The sequence below is a fragment of the Bombyx mandarina genome, chromosome 10 (genome assembly GCF_030267445.1).
Source record: "Bombyx mandarina strain Sakado chromosome 10, ASM3026744v2".
Classification (NCBI taxonomy): domain Eukaryota; kingdom Metazoa; phylum Arthropoda; class Insecta; order Lepidoptera; family Bombycidae; genus Bombyx; species Bombyx mandarina.
The window spans coordinates 9,751,632-9,778,634 of record NC_143217.1 but is presented as its reverse complement, the minus strand read 5'-3'; the positions used below and the strand labels follow the sequence as shown (position 1 = coordinate 9,778,634).

The window sequence follows — 27,003 nt, the reverse complement described above, 5'->3', positions numbered from 1 at the left end:
GCATTAACAAATTTCAAAGTACTTACTGCCTTAAGGGTTCCTTGGGAACTACAAACCGAATCAACATATACGTATTTGACATTTGTACAGGCACAACATTAATATACTTGTTTTATTTGGTTTTAACACTTTCACAGCGGGCACTTTGTTTTAATAGAACATATTAAATATATAAACCTCTATTTCCTATATCCGCACAACGGAGAAGCCGAGTTCTTTTTTAGTCTACCACAAGGCTGATACAGACGAGGCGTATCAGACCTCGTTTTGTATTTAAGATTTTAGTGTAATATGTATTTATTTTCTGGCAACTTTATCCGTATCCTTTAATAGGTATCTTATTAAGTTAGTGGATGTAAAATCAAACAATAAACGAAAATGGTGCTTGTGTATCGAGTCTTAAGGATTATTTAAAAAAATACTTGCCCTCAATTCAGCACGATCTCAGAACGATCGATATCTGAAGATCACAGTGGCCTTATCATTAGCAACAATGCGCTATTAGGCAACTACTACAAATGTGGTACCTATCATCCGACAGAAACCGCAATATTGTCATCTTGATTTCGTATCTAGCTCGGCCCTATACGTCATATTGAGTGCTAGTCTGAGTCGTTTTGGCCTAAAGTATAAGACGTCAGATTCATACTTATCGAACGATGTGACTGTGACAGTGTTTGAATACCGCAGCGGGTACTTTTTTGCAATGAAACACTTACTATACACATGATCACTAATGATTTCCATGATGAAGGAACAACGTCGTGTAATAAAAATTACATCCGTAAAAATTGTAATTACCGTAATTACTAGTGATAGCGCGTCATGTGAGCGAGCAACATATGTTCACGATTGACTTCCACGGTGAAGGAATAAGATCGTGTAATAAAAATAAAACCCGAAAAATTCTAATTTGCGTAATTACCAGTGGCCGCGCGTCACGTGAGCGAGTAATAATGCGTTTCAGTTTCAAGGATGGAGCAGTCGTTATATTGTAAAAACCGAGACTTAAAACTTATATATCAAGATGGAAGGCGGCATTGACGTAGTTGATGTCTATGGGCTCCGGTAACCACTTAGGTAGGCCATGAGCTCGTCCAGCCATGTATGCAATAAAAAAATTATATTACACTCAGTAAATATTAACGTAAACATGTTTTTGTTAACAGACAGTAACTTCGTGCTTGGTAACGCACAAGTGCCGTCGTACCCGATCGTGTACTGCTCAGATGGGTTCTGTGAGCTGACAGGCTGGACAAGGGCCAACATAATGCAAAAGGCCTGCGCCTGTAAGTTCCTCCACGGCCCAGACACGAGAGATGAACATCGCAAGGAGATTGACACCGCACTGGATACCAAACACGAGCTGAAGTTGGAGCTTATCTTTTATAAGAAAAATGGTATGAGTAACATATTTATCAAAGATTTTAATTTCTCATCTAAGCGTCTATATATCTAAAAACCTGAAACACAACTAAGATTAGGTCAATCAAAAAATAATTCTCATTTTCTATTACTTAAACTATTTGACATATTAAAACTATTGTTCACAAAACAAAGAACCATGTGTTAAGAAAGCTATTCGAATTTACGAAATAATTTGATTCAGTAATCACCGTACTAAAATCAACAGTTCCTTTGATAAGATAAACATTGCGTCATTTACGAAATACGCACAGCGGCACAGGTAAACGATCTCTTCGATAAATAAATATTAATAACTGGAGTGTACCTGTTTCTAGTTTTATCGTAATCAAAATTCCGTTTATGAAAGCCGATGCTTTTAAAGTGTATGCTTCAAACAAATACTGTTTTCTTTAGTTCGTGCATGAATCGATTCGTGAAATCACCACGAATAATTCAAACGCTCAGCTTACTTAATGGAAAACAATAAATATTGTAATGAAAAAACAAATCTCAATCATGAGTTTTAACGTATTCTCTTTAGATTAACTTCGAAAACGGGAAGTGGGTTTTTGGATTTGTTGTTACAAAAACAGCCCGTCCACCACAATCGTAAACAAAAACCAATAAGGCGTTTACGATTCCATTCGACAGTATTAAACTTTTACAAGCGCCCAGCTGTTCGTCGTCACCAAACGTTTACGGCCTTCAGGAGCGACGCAATACTACTGTATTAGAGACTATAAAGAGCACTCCAATATGACACTCCGAGAACGTTTCACAGATCGTTACATTTACTGAAATAGAGACCCGCTCTCGCTTCGCTTCGGAAACTGTAATTTATTATTGATTTCTCCACTATTTAACGGACGTTATTATACATATAAACCTTCCTCTTCAATCACTCTATCTATTAAAAAAAACCGCATCAAAATCCGTTGCGTAGTTTTAAAGATTTAAGCATACATAGGGACAGACAGATATAGGGACAGAGAAAGCGACTTTGTTTTATACTATGTAGTAATACTGCACATCTGGACGTCTCGATTGAACTGAATCAAAATTATGCCCGAGTTTCACAACATTGATAAAATAATTTTATTAACTTTAAACTCCCCAGGATCTCCTTTTTGGTGTCTGCTCGATATCGTTCCAATTAAGAACGAGAAACGAGAAGTCGTTTTATTTCTCGCTTCGTTCAAAGACATCACCAATACCAAGATGGCCGCCATGAACACTAACGAGGAATTCGACAGCGGTGAGTACTTTAAGGGGACGCTCTAGACACTTGTGAATATGCCTATTTTATATGAACTTATTACGTATATTATTAAGTTACTGTGAATTCTGAATAATCACTAAAATATTAAAGATGCAAATATTAAAAATATTAAGCACGTTCTTTTAGTGACATTTTAGGTGCTATGGTTGCTAGCGTTAGATTGAGCTCACGTAGCTCCTAATTGCCATAGCAAGTTACGAGCATCACCGCACGGTAAAGTTCTCTACGAATGTTTGTTTCTACTAGATACTGTTTAAATGTGATCGACATTAGTCCAAGTAGTTAGAATTTTGTAATGTTTAAAAACACTTCAAATACACTATCCTCACTTCTGATATATTTTTTCTATACGTAATTTTTGGCTTTATCCTCCGTGCAAAGTGTGTTGTAGGGTCTACAGAATATCTCAAAACGATACAGTTAATTATAATGGAATCGTTGACTATTTTCTAGAACATTTATATTAAGTTTCTTTTAATGTTGTTAACCAGGAATAGGACATGCTACACTTAATATTTAATACAAAGAAAACTCATTATAATTAAATAATGTAAAACATAAATGTATGTATGAAAGACGAAAAAAACCACCCTGTCATTTTCCAATATATAAGTAATATAAAACAATTTGCAATGTCGCCAGTTTCAGCTGCGTGAGCATTCTGCTTTCATTCTGTGATTTTATGATTTTTATTACGATTATTATTTTCGTAGTTTTGGAAATTTAATGATCTTTATTAGCATGCCACAAAGACCATATTACCTGCGGTCTAGTTACAGTTTGTAATTCCCTCCTGGCTAAGCTCGTGCTCGCCCACCTGTCCTGTGAAACTGGAAAGGCCTCCGGGCCATCAGTAATCTTTCCGTTCCTATAAAATTTTTGTAATTGTACCATCTAGCCATAAAATCGATTAAATTTATTAGTAAAATCATGTAAGTACAAGATAAGTAAGTGAATACTTTGACAAGCCGTCGATGAAAATGTTGAAGTCATCTTTTTTATTGATCAATGAAATAATTCACTAGTTTTAAATTACCAAACACACTATAAAATTAAAATTTTAATTTTAAATAAAATATTCACGCCTCAATTAAAATGGCAGCTATATAAATTCAACATTTGAGGGGTGTCAACTTACACGTCTCGTACTAATTATGATAAAAGTTGCGTGTGCTTAAATTAGCATTTTCTTAGCATATTTTACTCTGAATACGAGTTAAAAAAAGCATTTGTCATCAAGTCGCTCTTATATGTAATTTATAATTTTTATTGTTTTTATTAAATACTATATATACCTCATTATCATTTCCCATGGCATTTAAAATGCAGTGTTTTTATTGAGCCACAGGCGTGTTTTTATAAACTTTTCCTGGAACATCAATTATCAACATTAATGTAAGGACACGCAAATTTTATTGTTTTATGTTTAATTTTAAAATATTTTTTATTCATATGCTTAAGGTACTTTTAGTCACAAAAAGCGTTTCATGTCAGCATGGGCCAGTAGAGATCTCTATAGATCTAATATTGTAGTTCATAAAATTCATTTGAGAAAAGCGATTTGGTATAGCTAATTTGCCTAAATTTCATCGAAATATAATAGGTTATTTACATGTGCTATTTTTTTAAAAACTTATTCAATTTGAGTCGCTTAATGTCTGCTTTAATAGACTGGCGACATTTCTGATATACTGATTTTCTGTTGTCCAAAATCTCTTTCGTTCTCGCAAATAAACACGTATCATGTGATCCAATTTATAAGTACATACTTGTCATACCTACGCATTAACTTATCAGTTTGATTTGACGTGTTTGAGTTTAATAAGCTGAATGACCACCAATACTGCTATCGATTACTTGTATTTTTCAAATAAAACTTTTATCATCAATTGTAACAGAGATTTTGGACGCTCAAACGAAAATTGTAAAACTTGACCACATGGTTTCTTTTCATAGTATCAAATTTACGATAATCTATAGCGATCTTCAACACAATAGCTATAACTGTAAGAATTTTGGATTCCTTACAGTCGATTGACTACCTATTGTGCTTCTTTTTTCAATTACGAAGTAAACACGCTGAACGACAAAAAAAGAATCGTACCGATGAACAAATTGAAAAGAAATATTGTGGAAGGTACTCAATAATATTAAACATAAGTGACAAAGTGATCGAAGCTACCGTACAGTAACAGGGTGGTTTATGCGTACAGGAGCCGCGGTGCGGCCTTCGGCTGGCGTGGTCACTCTAGCGTTATCCCCATTTGTACCCGCAGCGGCACTCTTGGGCGCCAGGTTCCGCGCTGAATCTAGTTGCCTACTTCCAGACCCGAATGGGAATCTTGACCCAGAAGCGCCTTCGCCCGCGAACATGGGTAGGCGGCGCTCGCGTGCTGTACTATACCAGCTTTCAGGACATTACAAACCAGACAAAATGAAGACTAAACTCAAACTCAACAATGTGAGTTTTGTATTAAAATTTTAAGTCTTCCTTACTAGTGGACACCGGGATATCTGATTTTAACAGGACACTGGAGGATTTATAAATTTAAGTTACATATCTTTACAGAACCTACTTCACTCAACCGATCCGCCTTTACCAGAATACAAAACGTCCGCTGTGAAAAAGTCGAGATTTATAATATCGCACTATGGGGTTTTTAAAACATTTTGGGACTGGCTCATTCTCATAGCGACATTTTACGTGGCTGTCGTAGTTCCATACAATGCGAGCTTTGTAGACGAAGGCCATCCGAGGATCAGCGTAACGAGTGACGTCATTGTGGAAGCTCTCTTCATTGTCGGTAGGTAAATCACATTTCCCCTACTCAATTTTTTTGTAAACAATATCAACTTTTATAATTTTATATTATAGATATCGTACTCAACTTCCGGACGACGTTCGTGAGCAAGAAAGGAGAAGTAGTTTCGGACTCGAAAGCAATAGCCCTTAATTATATCCGGTCTTGGTTCGTGGTAGATCTCTTGGCGGCGCTCCCGTTTGACCTACTTTACGCGTCGGACGTATACAGCGGAGCGGTAAGTTAGTGCTGCTTAATAATTAATAGCGCCGTTATTTAATTACAGCTTCAACTTAATGGGTCTCGCGTATTTTCACCGCAATTACCGCACGGTGTGAGCTTCGTCTTATTTTATTCACGTAGATGAGAAACGCGGGTTTCTTGGTGTTAAATAGGAATTGGAGCGGTTACCCATCCGTACACTTGAGTGTAGTTGGTTTGTGAAAAAATAAGGCGTACGATGATAATCATTTAGTGTATTCGATTTTAGTAACACAATGTTATTTTGCAGGTCAGTGATACACTTTTTTCTGCTTAAATGGGTAGACGAGCTCACCGTTTGTCTAGTTTTAGTGGTCGCCGGAGTACATAGACATTAACAAAGTAAATGTCACCGCCCACCTTGAAACACGAGCTCTAAGTATCAGTGTTACAGTGTAACTACATTATAATTAGAGCTATCTACATATTAATACGTAAAGCAAAAACTTTGTATCCCTTTTTACGAAAATTGCGCGGACGGAGCGGTATGAAATTTTCCACACTTACAGAGAATATAGAGAAGAAGTGCACAATGCTAATATTTTTTTTTAATTATGCGTTAATAATACATTAAATCAATAAGAAAACATTACACACACTACTATGTATTGGACACACACACACACACACACATATATAAACTCTATTTATTGTCAAACATTTGTTATTGCTTAAAGTTTGAAGTCGTCGTGGCCTAACGGATAAGACGTCCGGTGCATTTGTGTTGAAGCGATGCACCGGTGTTCGAATCCCGCAGGCGGGTACCAATTTTTCTAATGAAATACGTACTCAACAAATGTTCACGATTGACTTCCACGGTGAAGGAATAACATCGTGTAATAAAAATGAAACCCGCAAATTTATAATTTGCGTAATTACTGGTGGTAGGACCTCTTGTGAGTCCGCGCGGGTGGGTACCACTACCCTGCCTATTTCTGCCGTGAAGCAGTAATGCGTAAAGCAGTAATGCAGCCGCTGTAACTGCTATACTAAGACCTTAGAACTTATATCTCAAGGTGGGTGGCGCATTTACGTCATGGGTGTCTATCGGCTCCAGTAACCAGTTAACACCAGGTGGGCTGTGAGCTCGCCCAATCATGTAAGCAATAAAAAATAAATAAAAAAAGTCTGTGGTCAAATTAAGAATAAGTTACTATTGTTTATCTTTAATATTATTTGACTTGGCGAATTCTGTGAATAAAGAAATCTATTAGTCTTTGACAATATAACCTTAATAATGTTCAAACTTTTAATTACACTTAATAATTATAGTCGAATCTCGACTACTGCGGGACCACTAGTACCTGTTAATGTATAAGAATGATTTCATTATGGATTTACGACAGCATTTATGTTTCGGAAGATTAATTTCCTGGCATATTATGCAGGAATCAACCCACGGAAATGTGCATTTAGTGAAGTTGACGAGGCTGCTACGACTGGCGCGACTCCTGCAGAAGATGGATCGATACTCCCAGTATTCGGCGCTGATATTGACCTTATTGATGCTATCCTTTACGCTTGTCGCGCACTGGCTCGCCTGCATTTGGTTCATAATAGCGGAAAAAGAAATTGAAGTTCACAAAAATGAGATTTGGGATTTAGGTAAAATACAATATTCTTTTTGATCTTACTTAAAGCTGGTCAGTTTTTACTCGTTCTCTCTGATTTGTAATTATGCAAATTTCACAAATTCGATTGTATAATATTATAACTAACGCTGCTAGCAGACACAATAAACTATCAATGAGCTATTAAAGTATGCTTATTTATGATTACGTATTTGATTAGCATAAATTTTAATCAAATCTAAACTTCAAATAATTTTAAAATGACATTACATACTTATCATTATTTTAGACGGAAACTTTAAAAAAATATTTCTCATACAATAATTCAAACCCGTAAGTAAACCAGCACAAGAATTTTAAAGTAAAATAAATATTTTTGTTTTAAATATATATCTTTATATCTATCTGCATCTTAATAACTTGTAAATAAACTGGTCTCGAACCTTAAAAGGGTTGAATGTTTACTTCCTTAATATACCTAAATGGAAAACAGGGTGATCAGTCTTTCTTCAGACGAGGTTTAAGGAAAATGTTTCATAAGGCACGTAGCACGGTTGAGCCTTTGACAGCGGCATCCGTGGGTGACAGTGATTACTTTGTATCAATGTGATTCGTACAGAATACAAGATCAATAACCTAAATAAGGGCAGTTTCACAAATTAATCTTCTTAAAATTTATTATTATGATAATTACATTATTTGAAGTCGTCGTGGCCTAAAGGATAAGACGTCCGGTGCATTCGTATGTAGCGATGCATCGTTATGTTCGAATCCCGCCGGCAGGTACCAATTTTTCCAATGAAATACGTACTTAACAAATGTTGACGATTGACTTCCACGGTGAAGGAATAGCATTGTGAAATAAAAATTAAACCCGCAAAATTATAATTTGCGTAATTACCGGTAGTAGGACGCCTTGTGAGTTCGCACGAGTAGGTACCACCACCCTACCTATTTCTGACAGCCAGCGGTTAAGGGTTTTTTTCGAACGTCGAACGTTTTTCCATACGTAGAAGATTCTAGCAGTCGCGTAACACCCTGAAGGAGAAATTCGTTCCAGGACCAGATGTCAAAAATGATCTCTCTTAGAAGTCGTTTGGAACTTAAGGACATTTTATTTTCAGTTTATTTTAAGGTAGCTTTTTGTTACTGTACCGACTTCTTGAGCGATTATTGAAACTACCACAAAAGTGTGTCAATACATTGATGATATAAAAACTATGATCGAACTGATTGTTCGTTCGTACATCACAGAAAATCTTTTTTTTTTAATTCTGCTATTAAACATTTTTTTTTGTTTTTGATAAATATGATTACCACGTACCTATATGAAACCATATTGTCTATAGAACCACATTTATTCAGAAACATTGAAGTAACACCAATTTAAATAAGCTTCCATTTAAAGTAACAAACATTCTTATTATTGATAATTTCTCATCACAATTACAATTTTTCTTAACAAATTAAAGTATACGTGAAAATGCACTTAGTAGAAAATGTTCTTAGAAAATGCAATAGCTCGAAGAAGCACTTTTCGTTTAAATTTTGTCCCATTATAGTACAGAGCATCAACGACCTGCCCCAAGTTTTTATCACTTGAATAAGCCTTAAAGTTTTATTACTCTTTTAGTGACGTTTATTGCGTATGATAAGAATTTAACTGAATATCAGGTCCAACCCGGACTATAATCAAAGTACATAAAAAATTTAAATTATCATACAAATGCTACAGTTGGTATTTTTTCGTATTACCTTATTTACAGGAGTATTTGAAATACTTATTGACCTGAATCAAAAGAAATGGTAAATCTGGAATAGTTGAAAGTAATTTAATTTCATTTGACTGATGCCAAACAAACCAATTCCAATATTGATTTCTTAATTTTTCGTCCATAGAAATAATACTTCAAGCTAGTTCCTTGTACTTAATTATCGTCTGAAAATTATCTTAAAAAAAAAAAAAAAAAAATAAAAAAAAATAAAAAAAATATATCTTAATTATCGTCTGGTGGGGTAGGTACCACCGCCCCGCTTATTTCTGCCGTGAAGCAGTAATGCGTTTCGGCTTGAAGGGTGGGGCAGCCGTTGTAACTATACTGAGACCTTAGAACTTATATCTCAAGGTGTGTAGCGCATTTACGCTGTAGATGTCTATGGGCTCCGGTAACCACTTAACACCAGGTGGGCTGTGAGCTCGTCCACACATAAAAGCAATAAAAAAAAAAATATATTGCAACGTAAGAACAATATAATAATATTTAAAATCCAATAAAAATTTGGAAAAAGAAACGTCCATTCCATATCATTATATCTAATATTTATACGCCACTGAATTTACGATTTTCTTCTTAAATTTTGTTGAAAATGTAACGTTTCATAACCAACAAAAAGTTTAAATAAGAATAAAGTACGCTTCATAGAACATAAACTGAAAACTCTGGCAATCAAGAATCGAGATGAGGAACTTTTTTATTGCTTCCAAGTCGAAGGGAATATACATCGGGACGCGCTCATTCCACGATTTGAGAACTTTTGCAAATGACAACGCTTTATATCGCTAACATAAAAGTCTTTTTAATTTTGAGATTCAAAGCTCATAAATTTATTACCGTGTGATTTTTTTTAAATGTTAAATCGAAACACTGTCTCCTTTTTCTATATGTTTCGAATAGTCTCTAATACGATTTCTGATCAGGCGACGGTAAATTTCCTTATTATATCTAAACGCCAAGAAAGAAGAAAGAAAGAAAGAGTATTCTTTATTGTACACCAAAAATCAAATAAACAGTGCGATACATTAAATACAAAAAAAGTACAATTGGCGGCCTATCGCTAAGAGCGATCTCTTCCAGACAAACATCAGGTGGACAAGAATCATTTGGAAACGAATGACGCGCCAAGTTTGTGTACAACTACTTAAATGCAAAAAAAACTATTACAAAAAAGTACTAAATAACTTTTAGAGAATTAGGTACGCGTTAATCTTCATAGCTTCACTAACATAATTCCCTTCGTCCTTAGTTTATTTGATCAAACAATAAATGCTCAGCAGGATAATAAGATTGTAAATAAAAAAATATATTATTTCCTTAAACATACACCACTCATACTATTTGCATTAAGCAGGCTGGATAAACAACCTAGCGGAGAGACTGAAAGTGCCCATCATTAACATATCACACAGCGAGAGCTACGTCACCGCACTTTACTTCACCTGTTCCTCTCTGACAAGCGTCGGCTTCGGCAACGTTTCGGCGAACACTCTCCCAGAGAAGATTTTCAGCATAATCACCATGTTGATTGGAGGCAAGTTAATTAATTTCAGTCCTTTTAACAAAAGTAAATACATTTCCAACCTACGGCTTTGAGTATTTCCAAAAATGTTGGTACGAATTTAAAGTAAATGAAATCTACTGAATTGGTGCTGCTACTGTTATGCTTTTGACAGAAGTTAACTAATCCAGAACAAAGGCTTAATACAAAATACTTATTGGATATCCCTAAGATTTATTATTGAAATTTTAAATTCAGGAGAAAATTAATTCATTTGAACTATTTATTTATACTTATCTAATACGTAATAAAAACTAGATGAATTTTATTTGTGTTTTGGATAAAACATTAAATTTTTTACAACGTATTATATTATCAAGTACTTTTATGATTTTAGTCAAGGTGCTATATTGTTCAATCGTTTAAGTGATATATTAGAACATTTGTAAACTCCACACATGACACTTAACTAGTTCTGTCGCTATTTATATCGCCGCGGACAATAATGCTTAGTCAAAGTATGATATTCTTGTTTGACGTTCCAAAAAAAAAATCATAAAGGTTTGTTGCAAGCACGGAATGGTGAATTTTCGTTTCCTCTATTTATTATAAAAAATATACATTTACAGTATGTATGCTATTTTGTAGTATGCTATTTTGCAAATGTCATTATCGAAATAGAGATTGCTCAAACACGTTTGCTCATTTAAGACTAACACCACAATGTCAAGTTAATCATCTATCTTGCCATTCGACAGCGCATAATTGTCTACCATGAATTTATTATTAAAAAGTCTGGGAACTATGACATCTTATTCACGACATATCATTCATTAAGTGAATTGTTTTATACTATTTAAGTAGTTTTCTTTATTCTCTTTTTTTCACCTCAATTTTTTTTGGTATCCATGATTTTCGGGTGCTATACACAATATAATGTTTATTATGTGTGGAGGACTCATTTCTATAGATGAGCTCGAAGACTTGAAAGACTCCATTTTTATAATGATGGCTTCCCTACATTTGGAACCGGAATGTATTACTGTTTCACATTAGTCCTACACAGAAAAGTATTTCGTCTTTTCGCATTAAAAGTGTACAATTTCCAAAAATATTCGAAATTGAGTTAATATGCGAAATCATTTGGTACCACCGGTATTTTTCTCATAAATACTGTCAAAAGAGCGTAGTTTAGTTTTAACTTTTTTTTTCTTTTTAGTTTACCTATATTTTGACTATTATTAACAAAATTAATACATAATTTTATCTTACTTTAAAAGACAGATAATGTAACTGGTAAAAAATAAAAAATAAACGTTGCAAAGATGATTAATATTAAAAATATCACATGTTAAACCTTTAAAACACTCCTGTAAAATTAGTAAGTTTTGAGATTATACAGTTTTAATGCGAGAAGACGATTTATCTAATTGTACTAACTCAAGATTATTATTTAGTATAATTTTAACTGTAATACCATTTCGCACAGACTATGTCGGTGTTGTCTTCATAACACTATTGTAATTTATCATCGTGAAAGTCGTTCGCGAGCACGTATCCAACCAAAGTTTCAACCCCGACATCACTGTATCAAGTGCTTCGAGTGCTATATCCATTATGGCGGAGACACATGAAGCGCTTCCATAAATTATTCCCTTTATTCTTGTTTGTTAATGAGAATTAAAGCTGTTTTTTTGAATAAATTTCTGCGAAAATTCTTGCCGAGAAGATATTGAGCTTTATTAACATTCTCTTCGGGGGCAAATATCTAAATGGTAAACTTCGCGAACCCTATTTAAAGGAAAGGTAATTTATTTTCTCACGTTCATTAAAATACAGTCAAGGTTCTACTTTTGCTCGAGCTTAAACATTTAACTACAATGTGGAGGAGAGTGTTTAATTTAGTTTACACTTTAGAAACCCAGTCACGCTTCATTGTGACTATCGTTAATTTAATGAAAAATAAACTATTTCGTTTAAATACTCGCACACAACCATTGAATCTTTTTACTGGTGGTAGGACGTCTTATGAGTCTGCACAGGTAGGTACAACCACCCCGCCATGAAGCAGTAATGCGTTTCGGATTGAAGGGTGGGGCAGCCGGTTCTACTGTTAAATCTGAGACCTTACAACTCATGTGTTGAGGTGGGTGGTGGCATTTACGTTGTAGATGTCTATGAACTCCGGTTACCACATAACTCCAGATAAGCCGTGAGATCGTCCACCCGTTTAAGTTATAAAAAAAGCCTCGACCGTACTATGACAGAAAACTTCCTTTGCGCGCTAACAGTAGCTGTCCCAAGTTGAATATAGACAGATGAATGGCAAGAAAATTCTATTGGCGAATGCGAAACTATCGATCTTTGTCATTTAAAACACGTTGGATACAAAAAGTGGGTTGGTTCATTATCACGCTTATTTTTCTAGCTCTAATGCACGCAGTGGTTTTTGGAAACGTCACGGCGATCATTCAAAGGATGTACTCTCGGAGGTCAATGTACCAGAGCAAGTGGCGTGATCTGAAGGACTTTCTCACTATCAATCAAGTTCCGACGGAGCTGAAACAAAGAATGCAGGATTATTTCCAAACGATGTGGTCGCTAAATCATGGCATCGATATTCATGAGGTGATTATGATAATTGGGTTCATTCAATCAAAAGCGAATCGCTGCTCCTATATTAACGATTCTTCGATCTCATTAGGTCTCTTAAGATGGGCATTCATATCGTGATGTCAACGGGCATCGTTAACGTCTATTTGGCCACAAGCTTGTTTGCCTATCGAAGTTCAAAAATATACATTACACACATATTTTTACGCACATATTTTATATCTAATAATACTTCGAACCGTAACAAGATGTGTTATTTCTATAAGTTAAGACAGACAGCTAAAAGATTTTGAATTTTCAAAACGAGATTTCCACACGAAGTTACACGATCATTAACATTCGAAGCGAACTAATACTATCGGTGATATTGGAAAAGTTTTGACTGTTCTACATACGTTACCTGAAAACGCCTTCATCACTTTCGTTGGAGATTTACGAACCCGAAAGCTTTGAGGTCTTACTGAATTCGAAATTGGTTAAATGGGCAGAAAACTAAATGTAATAACTTTTTTATAATATATTATTCATAACAATTTTATTCGAAAAAAAATCTGAAATATTTTTGTATGAACTCATGGAGCCCACACATGGTATCTAAAAACACATCCACGTTTTTTTCTTCACTTATAATTTTAATTAATAAACTTTGAGGTATCAGCGGTAGGCAGCCCCTTGGCCGGTAGGCAGCGGCTTGGCTCTGCCCCTGGCATTGCTGAAGTCCATGGGCGACGGTAACTACTCACCATCAGATGGGCCGTATGCTCGTCAGCCTACAAGGGCAATAAAAAAAAATCTTTTAAATCAAATGAACTTTATGTGAAGTTGGTATCGAAAGTGTTGCAAATAAAAGAAAATACCTTCCTAATCGCAATATTTCAGACGCTTAAAGAATTTCCCGAAGAACTGAGAGGCGACGTATCGCTACATTTGCATCGTGAGATCTTGTCACTTCCAATATTCGAATCCGCGTCCCAGGGATGTCTCAAATTGCTTTCGCTACATATTCGGAACAACTTCTGCGCCCCCGGCGAATACCTCGTCCACAAAGGCGATGCCCTCACGTATATCTATTACATCTGCAACGGATCCATGGAGGTGGTACAAAACGATATGGTCGTCGCTATTCTCGGTGAGCTTTAAAAAGTATTTGATCATTTATGAAACAAATTTTAATTACAAAAAAATACTCCATTTTAATTAGTTAGTTGGATATTTTGTGCGTAGGACAATAGAAACGCAGTTCGAAGCTTTTGTTATTATTGAATGTTTCATATTCAGTTATTCAAGTTAGCTACTTTATATAATACTAGCGACCCGCTCTCGATTCGCTTCGGAAACATTAAATTTTATTATTGATAACTGAGTCCCGCGATGTTTCCTGCGGTTATTTTAATACCGCGGGTGACGCCGTAGGGCAAAGTTGGTCTAAAAAAAGTAGCCTAAGTTACTTCTCATATCATCAGCTATCAGTGAAAGTCTCGTCAAAATCGGTCCAGCCGTTCCAGAGATTAGCCGGAACAAACAGACAGACAGACAGATAAAAATTGTAAAAAATGTTATTTTGGTGTATGTACCTAATTATATATATACACATGCAAGTAGTAAAAAGCGGTTATTTCAATATTACAAACAGACACTCCAATTTTATTTATATGTACAGATATATTATTATAGGTGCCTAAGTGAAATCAGATTCAAATATACAAAATGAAGCTACAAGTGTAATGCACCTGGCCTAATATTTAATAAGTACTATTTCTCTGTAGAGAACAATTTCAAATATTTGCAATTTTCATTCGCTTAACTGCAGATTTTATCATAAGTATTCGCTGATAATTTGAATTTCAAAGCTTAGATCCAAAATAGCTAAAATTCCTTGAAAATAAGAAATTGCATTAAAGGGTGAGAGTGTAAGTATACCCTATTGCACACCAAAACAAAATTAACATTGAAAATCAGTTAACAAGTTGGTATCATTTGTGCAATAGTGTTTTCGCTAAAAGCGATCTCTTCCAGATAACCGATCTCAACTAGGGGAATTCTGAAAGAGATACTTCAGTTATGATGCGGTGTACTGGTATTGATAATTCTCAGTCATACTATAGAGAGGTACAAAAAATAGACTAAACCTTCAAATGAAGTGTTTTGGGAGAGTTTGAAGTCGTCGTGGCCTAACGGATAAGACGTCCGGTGCCTTCGTGTTGAGCGATGCACCGGGTTCGAATCTCAGGCGGGTACCAATTTTTCTAATGAAACAACTCAACAACTGTTCACGATTGATTTCCACGGTGAGGAATAACATCGTGTAATAAAAATGAAACCCGCAAAATTATAATTTGCGTAATTACTGGTGGTAGGACCTCTTGTGAGTCCGGGCGGGTAGGTACCACCGCCCTGCCTATTTCTGCCGTGAAGCACTAATGCGTTTCGGTTTGAAGGGTGGGGCAGCCGTTGTAACTATACTGAGATCTTAGAACTTATATCTCAAGGTGGTTGGCGCATTTACTTTGTAAATGTCTATGGGCTCCAGTAACCACTTAACATCAGGTGAGCTGTGAGCTCGTCCATCCACCTAAATTGCTTAAAAAAAAAAAGGCCGTCTCCAAGCTTAGATTCAAAATCGGTAACATTTATTGAAAATAAGATATGATATTGCATTAGCACCGCTGCGACAAGTTATGTTATGATGATATTTCAAAGATATTTCACATTAATCATCAATATTGCTTAACACCCACACTGCGCCTTCAATCCTGCAATCCCTTCTTATTACGATGTTCAATGATTTATAACCTCAAGGTTTTCAGTATAAGAGAAGCAATGTCATATTATTATGTCACGGGCAAAATTGATCCTATTATCGTCCCACACGTTAAGCCGATTTGTCAAATATCAAATATTTGAATATTAATAATTTATGCATGAAAATTTATCGAACAGGTAAAGGAGATTTGGTTGGGTGCGACGTAAACACCCATTTACAGGCTTACAACGGTACGGGAACGTCTCAAGGAAACAATCCAGACATCGTCGTCAAATCTAGTTGTGATGTAAAGGTATTCAATTATTCGACTTGCAAATATACATACACGGTAACGACAAACCGTTTTCTGTCTTTGTGTTTCTGTAAAATAATTAATCGTCCCCTTACGAGATAAAGGACAGGAAGACGAGAGCTGTAGGAATCTGATTAAAATTATCTCATGTAATTTACGTAGACGATTAGGGGCGGTGTATGTGTGTGTGTGTGTGTGTGTGCGAAATTTGCGAACCAAAATCTCAGTATAAACTGAATCTTAGCTTATAACTTAATTGAAGGATTATACCTATCCGCGTACTTAAACGTAGCTCAATTCATTATAAAGACTTACTCAAATGTAAATATGGAAAGTTTGTTTGATACATTTTGTGTCTATGACATTAATCATCAAACGAGGTTTAAAGAAGTTCCTTGGCACTATATAGCGATTTTTTGTGCTAGCTATTTCTGGCATTGGCGATGTCTATGAGTGACACTAGTCTTACTTCCTTCCATAACGACTACGAATTCGATGGCAAGAAAAAATCAACACATTTTCATAATATACCTATGCATTTAAATCAAGATTCGTGACAAAGTCACATTTTTCTAGTTTGGACACATTTTACTCGTATATTACTATCAATCATTTCATTTCATGATATTTCTCACTTTATTCATCATCATCATCTTCATCAGCCTACAGCCGTCCACCGGAGGACAAAGGCATCTTCCAATTTACACCGGTGAGTTTGGTATACGGCTTTCCTCATCCATTTCTTGACGGACGCTCTTCCCAAGTAACTCAAGATTTGTCTAAAGATTTGTCACAAGATTCGTCTAATAATAATAATTTCTCTAATTTGGATTCAACAGGCTCTGACATACTGCGATTTGAAATGTATTCACATGGCCGGCCTAGCAGAAGTGTTGCGATTGTACCCCGAGTACCAGCAAGAGTTTATTCATGACATACAACACGACCTTACTTATAACTTGAGGGAGGGATATGAGGCAGAACAGGAATCTGACGGAAATGGACATCCATCTTTAACGTTACCTTCCATATCAGAAGATGATGAAAACGCTGCGGAAGATCATGCCTTAACGCCTAAAAAGCTGCCTTCTTCTAACACTAATAGTCCCCGTCACACTAAATTTAGGTAACATAAGTTATACTTTCAACCAACAGTTTTAGTTGTTTTATGAGTTGGCAGCAGTTTATTATTTATTATGCCTTCTCGAAATTAGCTTGACATTTCACGGCATGTCATTTTACGTTACTTTCCTCATTTCTGGTAATATGTCACTTGCTACTCGAAACAGACTCGAAGTTAAACATTAGTTTTGAACATGTTGTGAAATAGTTTCATACTGTAAACAATTAAATGTAGTTCGTTCAAAGCCTCGGAATTTCTCTTGTTAAAATAAATCTGCATATAATTTCGGAAACATTAGATTTATTTTCTAATACGGATATAACTCATTTCCAAATCAATTTAGCCATGTAAATATTTTAATTTCATATGAGTTTATAGATTGATTGAACGGCCTTGTTTCATTTCACGATAACTTCAAATAACTTCAATGATTATTTTGATTGCAAATCGAGGCACTCATTAGACTGAAATATTCATAATATATAAATGTTTTATAGAGATTACGTATTCACTTAAAGCTTTAGTTTAACTTGTATAATAGTTAATATTATTATACGACTGTGATATTATGAAACCTGTAGCTTCGAAAATTTAATATTATTAAAATCTAATAAGACACTATTGAATGTAGAACCACGATTCTGTGAGCCTCCAAACAAAAGAAAAACACTGTTTTATTATTATAACATTATTGTTATATTATTTGCCTATTCCATAAAGTCTAAATAGCGTTTAGATGCAAAAAGGAAACCTCGTGAAATATCGACCGGGCTATTTCAGGATTGACGGACAGCGCCTCTCTCACAGGGAGTTACGTGAGAGGATAGAAAGGCAACGCTCTGTCGCAACACCGAAGATAACTCGAGCCGATTCCTTGGAAGGTCTAAATTTAGAAGTGCATAATACGAGGTCTTCTGTCGAAAGATTGGATACACAAGTGTCTACTTTACATCAAGATGTCGCAACACTCAGTATGGAGGCAAGTTTTAGATCCATAGTTTTCAATTTAATTCGTATTTATATAACAATTGTAAACTATTTGAAAACAGACAGGAGACCGCGTTGGCTTCCTAGTTTTAAGCGGCTACCGGCTCCGTAAACTTATAAAGACAAGAATCTTGTGACCTGGAACAATAGTTATCATTGTTTTTACAGCGATTAACCTGCCCTTCAAATTGTAACGCAAGGTCGCATCAAGGCAGTTATTGGCAGGACGGTGATACAAACCCTTCTCCATCTTCAGTTAGTAGTATCTTCCTGTGTCTCGAACTAATTTCGTGCTTTGCCAATGCCAGGCTTGCTAATCCCATAGTTGAAGTTAAGCAGACAGTTGTCATTGCCTAAAATTGTAAACTAAATCAAACTAAACGTGAATAAGCCTGCCGATCCCACTAGCTGGAAATATTTCCCATTATTATATAATAAGAATCTAATAAATGCGATTTTATGTTATTTTGCATTGTATTTTAAAGACATTGTCTTAATTACTACTGTTTTATTTAATATAGTTTTATATTATGAATAAACTAATTTAATTAATTTCGATTTAGATTGCATAATGAAAGTAGAGGAGGAGGTTTAAAAGTTATTTTGTTTAACTCACGTATTTTTGCATCAAAAAATTTAAATGACATATCAATTTTAAATCTGATATGAAATTAAAATCAGATAACTTCACAATTAATAAATACGACCTCGATCGTATTATGTAGGGATGTGAGCCACAGAATTTAGTGTACAAAACATTCTGCATTAACGGCTCAAATATGAGAATACTTCTTCAGAGAATCACATACATACAAGAAATTTTCGGATTAGTATATTTTCTCACCGGATCTTCTCAGTGGGTCGCGATTTCGATTCGGTAGTAGATTCTGCGAAACACTGCTATTGCTAGAGCTCATATTAGCAAATTCTCTTAGGTTGAGCCCGTGAGCTGACCTACTCGTCCGCGAAAAGTTGGAATAGCCCCTTATGAAATAGCCCCCGCGAATAGACACAACTCGAATATCGAATAAAGTATGCTCGCTCCGAGTTAGTGTCATGATCAATCACATGCCGATCCAAATTTCAGTTTCTCCTAACGCAGGACCTTGGTGACTGATTCGGACAGATAAATTTTATGATGTAATAATTCACAGCGGACGTGATGGAACCGCAAAATGATGGTTCGTCTTCTATTCACGATAGGTTAAGAATACGATCGTACTTCCTTTGACATCAGACTTTAAGATTCTCGTTCACGTTTGTATGACCGTAGATGATAAGTTTAATGAACGAACTTAAGGTAATTTTAATATTTTCAGCATAACATCATATTTAAAATTTAAGACAATTTGCTATCCGGATTAAATTGCTTTATATAGAGAGTATACTAATATAATATTAATAAATAATTAGCTGTAGGTTTTAGTACATTTGTAAAGAAACCTAAATAAATTACAACGTAGATTCACATCGGTTTGACATGACTTAAATTAACGGAACTATAAAGAAGTGATGACGGATAACAATAAATATTTATGGATCACAGGTAAGGAATGCCATACAGGCACTTCAAGAAATGACAGGGCCAGCAGGATGGCACGCGGCGCACTCTATACCAAACTTGCAGTGGAACGCGCCCCCCAACCAACTTGCAAGGAGCTGCAGCCATCCACCGGATGTCTTTTGCTGGGATCAAGTAAGAAATGAGATAAAATACATATTTAGTTTTATTTATTTATTTATTGCTTAGACGGGTGGACGAGCTCACAGCCCACCTGGTGTTAAGTGGTTACTGGAGCCCATAGACATCTACAACGAAAATGCGCCACCCACCTTGAGATATAAGTTCTAGGGTCTCAGTATAGTTACAACGGCTGCCCCGTCCTTCAAACCTTGAAGAACAGCAATTGGCAAGCAGTTCAACCCTTGGATTTTTTGCGTCGTGATGAATCATAACCTAATATCCTGGACCTGAATATGAAATTAACGTTCATATGACTGTAGTGGAGCTTGTTTAATATAAAAGGTTTTTCATTTTGGTTCTTGAAGACACACATATATTTTTTTACTATCATGCTCCTAAAAGTGTACTGAGAGCAGTTAATGAAATAAGTAGTGTGATTGTAGTTAGTTTTTTTTACCGGGCTGCTATATTTTTGTATTTCCACACCAATAAATAGACGGACAATTTTATAAGGTTTTTTTATAATAATATATATTAGGATACCTACGATCTCCTAAGCAAATAAGATGAATTCCAATCAAACTTGACTAATATTTACGAATGATTATTCCGGGATATTTTAAATACTTGTTATTATTTATTTTATATTTTAACAGCAGGAGAGACCAGTAACTCCTGAGCGCCCGAAAATGCACCGCAGCACGCAAACCGAGCCATTCCTTCACAGCGTAACCCAATATATCATGGAGCATCCAGCTACTGTCATGTTATTACTCGGTATCGATCCGATGTCGAGTTTGCCACCCGTCATTCCGCAGCCCATCGATTATTACGAAACTCGCCGCCGACCTAGCGCCCTAGAACAGATTATAGAGACTGAAACCGGAAGTCACACCCCTTCTAGTACCACCAGTGAGAAATTCGAACCAATCCGCAGCCTCAGTGGGAGTGCCAAAGAACTGACTTCCCACGATCTGAGGAAGCAGTTTGAGCGAGAAAGCAAAGAACGTCTGATACGAAATCGGTATTCGACGAGTGATATACACGAGGAATCGGAACGATTGCTTGGCGCGAACAGGACACATTCAAGCACCCGTAGCCTCAAGTACAACATTAACAGTTAAATATTCCATTACATGTTATGCTCATTAGTAATAGACGTATGTAAATGTCAGTAATTTCAATGTTATTTGTTGTTACATCATTCATAGTATAAGATAGCATTAGACATATTTAAACTACATATTTGCCTACCATATCTAATATTCTATTTCTGCCAATATTACATATATACATATGCATAATATGTAACTACTGCTATATGCAAAGATTGACAGTAATATATGTATTTATAGTCGCACGGGAAGCACCTGCGATTATTCTGTATAAATTTTGGATACTTCTTTCAATTCAACGAAATTCTTATCGACGTTTACAATTTTAATACTCAAGATTTTGTTCACATTCTATTAATTACATTTGAAATGTGCATATCATGAAAACGATTATAGTAAGTTATTATAATAAATTTAGTTCTTATTTTTAAAAAAAAACTGTAAATAATCTAGTCAATATCAAAGTGAAAATGCATAGTGATCTATGGGAATATGTAGGAAATTCAAGTCAAATCACTTCAAAGTGAAAATGCGTATCATAACGACAGTATTATTATTTATATTTTAAATACAATAATATCTCTTAAGTAATTTATTTGTACTTTTTAGCCGTGTAACGGCATCTATCGATTACAATGTCTATTATATAGAAGAAAAATATTATGAAACTTTAAGTATATTTGTATATTTTGGATCATGTAGCGTTCTTCTATGTCTGTATTTAGATAATAAAACTTTGTATCACCTTTGTAAAGTATGCGTATTCAGTGGATAAATACTACGATCTCTAATTAGTTGATACTATAAATGTAATGAATATTGTCTTCCTTCTATTGAGCCAAAGTACGAACGTAGAGAAACTAAGTGTGCCAAACTAGTCAGAAGCATAAACTTTCCAAATTAGAAATCATAAATGTTGTACTCATACATCATGATAATAATTAGATTAGTTCCAGAAACTTCGCGTATAAAAATTTACCTATTTTATTTACTTTTTTTCTTTTTGATTAAAAGAATGATTCAAAAACTAAATTGTTAAATTATCGTTTGATAAAATAATTCATGACAAAACAATTTAAAATTCTAGAGGTGTTTATTTTAACGCCTAGATAATAAAATCCGCCTTCATTCGTAACGTTATTTATTGCTGCATTTTCGGGTGTATTGTTTTTTATTTTATTTAAAGAAACTCAATTAAAACTAACATTTAGGTAACTCAATGAATACGATATAACAGCGTAATCGTACTTAAGAATATCAAAATGATAACTTTATTTGTGTGAAGAAATCTTACCTTGTCGGAGCGGGGGAAATTGCTTCTGCAAATACAGATAAAACGTCATTATGCGTGGTGCATAAATATTAACAGAGTACGGTCTGAATATTAAAATTAATGTAATGTCCGCAGCAAAATTTCTAATGTATTTGATAATAATGAAATTATTGTGAACTGAAACGCTTATTAGAATAAATGTAATCTACTGCGGTGTTTTATAATGAAAAAAATATTAATGTGATAAAGTATTTTAAACACGCGCAGTGCCTACGTTCTCGTTAAGTTATTTGTTAAGTAGACGTTTTATTATGATCTTAATTCAATTTCTATGTTATAAGAAACAGTAGTGCATTCGTTTGTATTACATAAATTTTGTAAATAATAAAAACTTTATTGATTGTGTAGTTAAAAATAATAGTTACCAGTAAACTAATAAAGACAAATCGATGTTCATTGGTATTTTTTTATTGTACTGAAACCTTTCGTGTTTTTTTTGGCTTATTGCTTTAAATCTTTAAATGAGCAGATTACTTTACGTCACATCTCACGGTATGTGATTACCAGACTCCATAAACATTAATCAACTTGAATAGCGCTGTCCACTTCGATACGTAGCGCCGGAGTCTCAACTATATTGTATAACAGCTGATCCGCTCTTCAAGCCGGAACATATGAATGCCACGCTGAAGAAATAAGCAGGGCGATAGAGACAGCTACCAGTAATTACAAAAAAATATGAATGAAATTTCAATTCTCTTATACGTTGTCAATTCGAAGTCAATACAAGTGATGCTCGAAATCAGAAATATATTTCTATTCATTGTACGATTGCGTGTGCGAATGGTGACCAATCATGAAGTAAAACGAACCTTAATTTTAAAAGGGCACAAAGTAAAAATTCGCTGTATGGAATATTAATAAGCGGAAAAAAGATACTGCAAGTACGGCAATTCCCGGGCTCATAAATTATTGAAATGGAGACGTGGAATCGCATTACAGATTTTGATTCGAATCTATTACTGAACAAAAAAAGTGGTGGTCCGAGGCGAGCATAAAAATGAAGGCTATCAATCGCTTTTTCAATCCCGGTTATAAATTATTCAATAATAGTAATAGTTAAAGATTTTGATTACAAGTCATTGACTATTATAAGTATTATAAGTCCAGTGGACGTCTGTGGGCTGATAAGAAGAAGAAGAGTATTATGATAGTTAACGCTGTTAGCTACTAAAAATCGTTTTATGACAATTGTGATCGGTTAATTTTTAACATAAATTACCAGTTCATGCCGTATTTAATATGAGGCGGTGCTGACTTAGAATAGAAACAAAACGTCGAAGTCTGAATAGGCAAGTGGGAACCAGAAACTAAAAATTAGCTAAATTATAACGATGGCTTAAACGTTATTTTCGCAGAATATTAATGATTTACAAATTAAACTAGTGGCAGGTAATCTCTGCTGTACTAGTTGTCACTAATTGCTTAAAAAATTGTAAATTTGTCACGAATATAAGCGTGCGTTATCTATCGCACTGTTATATCGTTACTTTATTCCCGTAGAATGCTTTTTACTGGCGGTACGACCTCTTGTGAGTCCGCACGGGTAGGTTCCACCACCCTGCCTATTTCTGCCGTGAAGCAGTAATGCGTTTCGGTTTGAAGGGTGGGGCAGCCGTTGTAAATATACGGAGACCTTAGAACTTGTATCTCGAGGTGGGTGGCGCATTTACGTTGTAGATGTCTATGGGCTCCAGTAACCACTTAACACCAGGTGGGCTGTGATCTCGTCCACCCATTTAAGCAATTAAAAAGAAGCATAATTTAATTACATAAAAACTATAGCCACCACATGGCGAGTCAGACAGCCTAAACAATCAAAGGGAATTAACGCGTTTGACAAAGAATCGCAGTAGAGACCCTTTCTAGTAAAGAGTGTTTTTTTTTAAATAAAAAACAGTGTTTTCTTTAAAAGACCGACGCCAACCGCAGCCTAACATCACGTTGATGGTACTGTGATTGAGTGGTACATCCTTGAAGTGACAGCCATAATCGTACCAAGTTTCATCACAATCGGATTAATTTTTTTTTATACTTGGTTCCAACCTTTTTAATGCTATTCATAATGACGTTACAATTATGTTGCTGGTCGTTGTATATGATCTATGGTTAGGTTATCAACTTAACTCTTATTTATTAAACTGAGTTTCCTTTTGTATTAAAACTAACTGTCTGTCCCATCCAATAAACTAATGTTACAAAAAAAAACAGTCTTTATTTCGCCAGTGCATTGTTAAGCTGTAATCGTATTACGTAGGGTTTTACCTTTTATTTTCTTGTACCTTCCGTCTAATCGTCAACCACCATGAAAATGTCGTAGTCACATATTATAATGAGAGTTCTCGACTCAACGTAAATTTAACCTTGTTTGTCCTCGAGTAAATTGTACGCTCTTAATCTTTTCCGCTTGCCTTTATAAGTTTAGGCGAAAAAGTTGTGTGTTTTTATTTGAAAATAAGTAGAAATGTCCTGAATTATTTATTCGTGACCATTATTTGTTGATTCATAATATGTTTGTGCAGATTCAAGTTAAGACGTACATTTGAAATTGTTTGTTAAAAACACCATATTTTTCAATTTTATTTTTATTTTTTTATTGCTTAGATGGGTGGACGAGCTCACAGCCCACCTGGTGTTAAGTGGTTACTGGAGCCCATAGACATCCACAACGTAAATGCGTCACCCACCTTGAGATATAAGTTCTAAGGTCTCAGTATAGTTACAACGGCTGCCCCACCCTTCAAACCGAAACGCATTACTGCTTCACAGTAGAAATAGGCAGGGCGGTGGTACCCACCCGCGCGGACTCACAACAGGTCCTACCACCAGTAATTACGCAAATTATAATTTTGCGGGTTTCATTTTTATTACACGATGTTATTCCTTCACCGTGGAAGTCAGTCGTGAACATTTGTTGAGTACGTATTTCATTAGAAAAATTGGTACCCGCCTGAGATTCGAACATCGGTGCATCGCTCAACACGAATGCACCGGACGTCATCCGTTAGGCCACGACGACTTCAGACAATCAACATTTTGTTTTACGGCCTTGTGGCCACTCAGCGCCGTACCAGCAAAAATCGAATAATCGCGAAACAAAACTTGCGCCCCAAGAGTTCCGGGTGCACAACGGGGCACTTCGAATATACAACCCCCGCAACTTACGCAACCCTCCAGAACTAACGTTGGTCTTGTATTGTGCACGTGTGTATGTTTCACATCAAAACTGTAGGAATTTATTAAAGTTCCTGGGATTCTGTAAAAGAAGAAGCTGTCTACTGGAATGATATGGAAATTCGTCAACGCTTTCGATTTTGTTCACCCGAATGGATTATTTGTTATTGCTCTACAATCACGTCAGAAAATAAAGTAGCACAGCGCGGCGGCTTGTGTTTTCACTAGAAAATTAACTTTTTTATACTTATGTTGGACTCATAGAATTTAAATAAAACTGTAGCGTCATGTATCTCAGATATCTGATTTTTATTGAATTAATTTAAACAACCTTAATTATTTTTATAAGATAATATAATTTACTTTTACTTTTTAACTAGAGATATGATTTCTAAGGTCTCAGTTTTTACAGCATAAAGATATTACGGTATTACGTATCCCCACCCTTCAAACCGAAACGCATTAATACTATTTCACGGCAGAAAAAGTCAAGATGTTGGTACCACCCCTTGCGAACTCACAAGACGTCCAATCACCAGTAAATCAGTAACTGTTATCATGCTCCTTTTATCTAAGCGTCTAAGTGTACTAGAACTATTTATTGACTTTGCAATTAAACTTTCCAATATCACGGTGTAGAGAGCAGAGCACACGAGTCGCTACGAACACGCCAGCCGTGAAATGCAATTTGCCAATGGAAACACTATATATAGCAATATGTACGGGTGCAAAATTGTTTCCACGTGACTATAAATTTTAAACCAAAACGTGTACATAACAGCAATGGATTTTAATTAGACATCCGGTTACCGTTCCCGTCGAGCCCGTCGCTTACGACGAAGGTTTCGGTGAGTAAGTCAACCCGCAGACACAGCCCACTTAGTTTCTCGCCGGATCTTCTCAGTGGGCCGCTTTTCCGATCCGGTGGTAGATTCTGCGAAGCACTGCTCTTTTCTAGGGCTAGTTTTAGCAATAGATTAGAGCCCCATGAGCTCGGATTTGCACACAACCATGTTTTATATTATTTTTAGGTGTAAAATTTCGAAAAAACCTTCATTCGTAGATACAACTTACAACAATATTTAGTTTCTAGCCTTAATGGCTTAGGCTCTACGCCGACGAGTCAGTCAGTCATGATATGTTATTTTATATCTATGTAAATATATAAAACTGTTGAATTTAAATTTGATATGGATACTTCTTTTTGTTATAGGCGCTCACTAAGAACGGCAAACGTTATTTTTACAATACGTTTTTTTTTTCTAACATAGTTCTTAGTCAAATGACTGTTGACTTATAATATACATACACAAATGTTACATT

At 35.3% G+C, this 27,003-nt stretch overlaps 1 protein-coding gene across 4 annotated transcripts in view; it reads left to right on the top strand.

The window, feature by feature from the left end:
- Nucleotides 1–22,902, top strand: part of LOC114251014 (voltage-gated delayed rectifier potassium channel KCNH8) — a 91,309-nt gene extending 68,407 nt beyond the window's left edge. For 2 of the 4 annotated variants that reach the window (XM_028185159.2, XM_089730652.1), the window contains exons 4-17: nucleotides 1,170–1,400; nucleotides 2,525–2,662; nucleotides 4,900–5,147; nucleotides 5,256–5,490; nucleotides 5,562–5,725; nucleotides 7,137–7,353; nucleotides 10,449–10,628; nucleotides 13,024–13,223; nucleotides 14,088–14,337; nucleotides 16,149–16,264; nucleotides 17,104–17,390; nucleotides 18,168–18,366; nucleotides 19,921–20,070; nucleotides 20,715–22,902. In XM_028185159.2, the coding sequence (XP_028040960.2) occupies nucleotides 1,170–1,400; nucleotides 2,525–2,662; nucleotides 4,900–5,147; nucleotides 5,256–5,490; nucleotides 5,562–5,725; nucleotides 7,137–7,353; nucleotides 10,449–10,628; nucleotides 13,024–13,223; nucleotides 14,088–14,337; nucleotides 16,149–16,264; nucleotides 17,104–17,390; nucleotides 18,168–18,366; nucleotides 19,921–20,070; nucleotides 20,715–21,182 (3,083 nt within the window). In that variant the 3' untranslated portion in view covers nucleotides 21,183–22,902. The remainder of the gene's footprint in view (nucleotides 1–1,169; nucleotides 1,401–2,524; nucleotides 2,663–4,899; nucleotides 5,148–5,255; nucleotides 5,491–5,561; nucleotides 5,726–7,136; nucleotides 7,354–10,448; nucleotides 10,629–13,023; nucleotides 13,224–14,087; nucleotides 14,338–16,148; nucleotides 16,265–17,103; nucleotides 17,391–18,167; nucleotides 18,367–19,920; nucleotides 20,071–20,714) is intronic. The other 2 variants (XM_089730653.1, XM_089730654.1) reach the window with 2 other exon arrangements.
- Nucleotides 22,903–27,003: the final 4,101 nt, after the last annotated feature.